This window comes from Hypoxylon fragiforme, assembly GCF_022984875.1.
Source record: "Hypoxylon fragiforme strain CBS 206.31 chromosome Unknown GGS25scaffold_5, whole genome shotgun sequence".
NCBI lineage: Eukaryota > Fungi > Ascomycota > Sordariomycetes > Xylariales > Hypoxylaceae > Hypoxylon > Hypoxylon fragiforme.
In genome coordinates this window covers 2,733,582-2,737,880 of record NW_026054760.1, presented here as the reverse complement: position 1 = coordinate 2,737,880, position 4,299 = coordinate 2,733,582, and the positions used below count along the sequence as shown (strand labels likewise).

Here is a 4,299-nt window from a genome sequence, read left to right as displayed (position 1 = left end):
GGCAGTTGTTATTATGCGTGTAGTGTAACAAATAAGGATCGTAGGCATCATTGTGTCGATGGCGGACATGTTTAGTTTCTTTGAATCCAGTCAAAGGAGTGTGGTGTGCATTCGCGTCTGTGGGAAAGTCGAAAAACATGAAAGTTGATTGGGTGAGGGAATCGGGCTTAGGATAGTGTTGTTGCGTGCGAGTCGTGTAAGCTGGGTGTTTTTACTCCTCGTGCTCCCTCTTGATTGGGAAGGGAGCAGACGAGACCGAGGAGTTCTGTCGATGGTGGTGTGGGAACATTTGAGACGACAAGAAAGTGGGTGATGGTGCTGACAACGACAGAGGAGTGGCCGATTCCATGGGAGCGCTGTACCATTGCTCTGGATTCAGGAACGGGGACGGCGCATTGTGAAAGGCTGGAGAGTACGAGCCAGCCGATTCCTGCTGGTGTGTGGGAACCTCAAGGGGAAGGTATCCTGAGGACGAAGATGCGAGGCGCTGGACATTGTTGTTCCTGAGGGGTATGGTCAATCAACTTTTGTCCTCTTCCATATCAAACGGAGAGCCGATGTGGTAATCCAGAGTTTAGATCCACACGGTCTGGATTGGAGAGACGAACCCGACACCAAAGTTGCTGGCTCCAGCAGAGCCAAGAGGCGGATAGGCCGTCAGCCCAGAGTCCCACGAGCCGAATTCTTCGTGATCGCTGTACGCAACGGAACCTTCACCAAAGGTCGAAGACACGGGACTGTATCCTCCGTACGATGGCGATGGAATGTTGAGGTATTGCTGACTCGAATATGGCGAATTAATACCGAGGGAACTGATCGAGTTCCTGGACTCCTGTTCCGGTGCCATGATAGAAAGATCTTCGGTGCTCCAGCTAAACGCAGGGTTGTCCTCATAGGGCAAGTACGAAGTAGTTGGAGGCGATGTGCTTTGCGACATGTTCTCACTCATGAAAAAGTTGGGTGGGTCGAACTGTGGGAACGAGTGTGTACGAGCCGGTTGAACCCAGCCCATGCGGGATCGGAACTCGTTAACAGTATCGATCGGGAATTCCATGAGTGTGAGCGGTGTCTGCGAATCTCCTTCGAGGCTCCCCGAAACGTTGATAGAGAGTAGTCGTCGAGCAATTTCCTCCACCGGTCCAATCGCAAGACTGCCGAAGTATGCAGCACCAATTTCGGGGAAGAGGCGTTCCATCATCATTGCAGCAGTGTAGTAGTGTGCAACGACAACCAGAGCACTTGGGGACGTGCCATTTTGTTTGAAGCACATCACAGGAAGCCAAAAGAGCCAAGTTCGGAGTGGCCTAAGTCGATCGAACTGATCCTCAATCGACTGAATGGGGCTGACTTTGCGGGCACCCTTAAGGAAGCATACTAGCTGCGTCGCTAGCTGGGGATCTTCCTTGTTCTGCTTTAGGTGGGCTTCAACCTTGGTGATCTGATTAATGGTACGCTGGAACGCATCAAGGTCTTCCTTGCGTGGCTGATGAGGTTTATGGTCAGGGGTCGGGGATGGCGGTGCCGTTGGGAACGTGCTACTCTCGGCGATAAACTCTCCGAATTGAGATTCGTGCTTCCATGGTTCCATAGCATCAATCACCTTTTGCGAATCTGCGTTAGTATAGTCTTCTTTTTTCTTTAGTCATACCTAAGATTATACTTACGGACGAGGTTCCTTGCATCAATTGGGTCCAGCTTCGCCTATTGTTTCGCTGGGTTAGCTAGGGTTCGCTCGGATGCTTGCATTATATTGCTTACCAATCTGTGGCCTGCCACGAGAGTACAAGCGAGGCAGCCAGGACGGCGTCAGAATTTTCCCGCGAGAACGATCCTATAGCTTCCTGCAGCCCTTTGAACGCAACACCACGATGTTCGTAGCCCATACTACCCACGTGAGGGCAGTTGGTCAAAAATGCGATGTGCTCAGCCGAGAAAGCAAGTAAGGCATGCATAACATAACCATGAGTAGCGCCAATCTTAAGAATCCTACAGAATGGTCAGCATATAAAGATACTCTAAGATGACTGGTAGAGCACCAGACATACGTGGGGATTTGGCGGGTCCAAAGAGTAAACCCATTAGCATCCATGGCGCTCATTTCATTGCAGATGGCGGCAACATGGAAGATCAGCCGAAGGTCTTCGACCGAAAAGTATTGAGGTGCCGGCGCTGGGTAAATGTTGAGGCTTGGGAACGGGAAAACGCCAGTTCGCTGCCACTGCTCGACGGCGGCCTCGATCTCGGGAGTCCACATCAGATCGGGCTTGTCGGGCGTAGCCGCTCTCTCATCGGGAACCGGCACGTCGTTATACGGGCATCGGACCTTATGCTTGGTACAGTTACGACTACTAAGGAGTTAACAAACTGCATACTTATCTTGGAATAAAGACAAGGATACCGACCATTGAGGAAAGTTCTCGTCACATCGAATATGTCGACGTTTGCTACAGACAAGTTAGTTCCCGTCCGATATTAAAACATCACAGGCCATGCGTACCAGTTCTCGCAGCCCTTGCGCGACTTGGTGTGACTGAATATAGTAGTTAGTACGCCGACTATAAAAAGATTGAAGTTTGCTAGATGAAACAAACCTGCGTCGCGGAGGACCACCACCTGGGCCAGCCATTGAAAATGCCGTAAAATATTAAAGTTGAACGAAAGAACTGAGACATGGCTTATGTTAGTACACCGAGGCCATCCATATTCGGCAAGCAGCCAGTAACCACTGTAAGACAAGCCGGGATAGATAAGTTAAACTTACGTGAATCAAAGCACGAGGGATCAAGGTAGATCTCTGTGCTAGATGAAGCGAGCGAATGGGTGTAGGAGCGGGTTCAGTTTGCTAGACCTTCCTAGACGACGACAGCTTGGATGCAAAATGCCGGTGTTGTCTTTTCTTTTATAGATGCGGTTGAACAAGGCAAGAGGGGGGGCGACACCTTTCACCTATATCAAAACATATATGGAGTAAATGCGGTTGCTGTTGCGGTTGCTATTGCGGTTGCTGATTTGCGTCTCGAGGATACTCGAGATTCGGCGGGGTTCTACAGACGCACAGGCAAAGGCGGACGAGACAGATGCTGACGTCGTTGATAAATGGTGATATATATCTGACGGTCTTGTTGGATTATTCCCTTCCAGGTGTTTTAAGCGATTGAATATCTTCTCGGGACTCGGAATACAAGTCAACGGATGTGTAGAGACTCTTCTTCAAGACAACGTGATGTCAATATAGATATTAGCAGCGGGATTATGGCTCTTTGAGTGACACTGTAAGACGAGTTCGGTTCACACGACTGATGGGGAGGATCCTTCGAGTCCAAATCTCCAAACACACAAAAAAAGGAAAAAGCGAATGACAGGAGCCAACGAGGACTTCCTAAAAGGGTGATGAGGTGAAAGCGAGTGTGTGGTTGAGGTTAGAGCAAAGCTCAGGGCTGAAATAGTTGTTTGATGGGAGACTAATGGATGGAGAAAATCAATGGGGGACCGGACGGTTGTTAAATAACTACCCGAGACGGTGATGTTGGGCGTGGGCTTAGGGCGGGTGGTACATGTACACTGTGCCCGGACGACCGCTCGACTTTCAATCTTCAAATCCACAAGGGGGGGAACATTAATGGGAAAAAAAAAGAATACAGTTACATGAGGTACCTAGAGTACCTAGGGAAGGGTACCTATTAGGGTACTTGATGTACCTGGTCAGACTACTACTAGGTACATACTAGGTAGTGTAGTACTAGGTAGTATACCTGGTGTACATCCTTGGCAACACCGTGACGTAGTGGGGGGGCGGCGCCAGGTTTAGCGGAGGGCTAGCAAGGCCTGGAGAAGCCTAGTTGAGGTTTTGGGTTCTAACCCAAGGGCACATCCGCGCAAAGCTGTATACATACATCACATATCTACATACATATATGTACATACAAGGCTTTTACATACCTAGTACAGTACAGGACTGTGGGGAAAACCAGCATCCAATGTGATTGGAGCTACTATAGAAATCAACATTGAACAAAAAGACTCCAATGCCACATACATAATGTATCGCCGAGGGTTATGAACGTTTAAGTTAGGTAGGTACTCAGGAGTAGGCTACTACATGTATGCACAATAGAGACTGCATGCAGTGTACATATGTAGGTGCATACCTAGTACATTACTTACTACATGCTATACTATGTAATATGTATGTATGTACAATACAATACTTTGTGCCTACATATACCTAGGTTAGTACCTACCTACTAGGTAGTATGTGCATGTAAGCGATATATGTAATGCGTTGACTTGTTAGAATAA

The 4,299-nt window shown here is 48.6% G+C and overlaps 1 protein-coding gene across 1 annotated transcript; it reads right to left on the bottom strand.

Annotated features, from left to right (window-relative positions):
- Positions 1 to 356: 356 nt before the first annotated feature.
- GGS25DRAFT_291405 (uncharacterized protein) lies at positions 357 to 3,006 on the bottom strand. Its single transcript, XM_049257564.1, has 8 exons — positions 2,762 to 3,006; positions 2,592 to 2,663; positions 2,498 to 2,530; positions 2,403 to 2,444; positions 2,046 to 2,345; positions 1,759 to 1,986; positions 1,665 to 1,701; positions 357 to 1,600 (listed from the first exon to the last, which is right to left on the bottom strand). The coding sequence occupies exons 2-8, from the start codon at positions 2,624 to 2,626 to the stop codon at positions 575 to 577; spliced, it is 1,701 nt and encodes a 566-aa protein (XP_049116950.1). The 5' UTR covers positions 2,627 to 2,663; positions 2,762 to 3,006; the 3' UTR covers positions 357 to 574.
- Between the last annotated feature and the right edge of the window lie 1,293 nt (positions 3,007 to 4,299).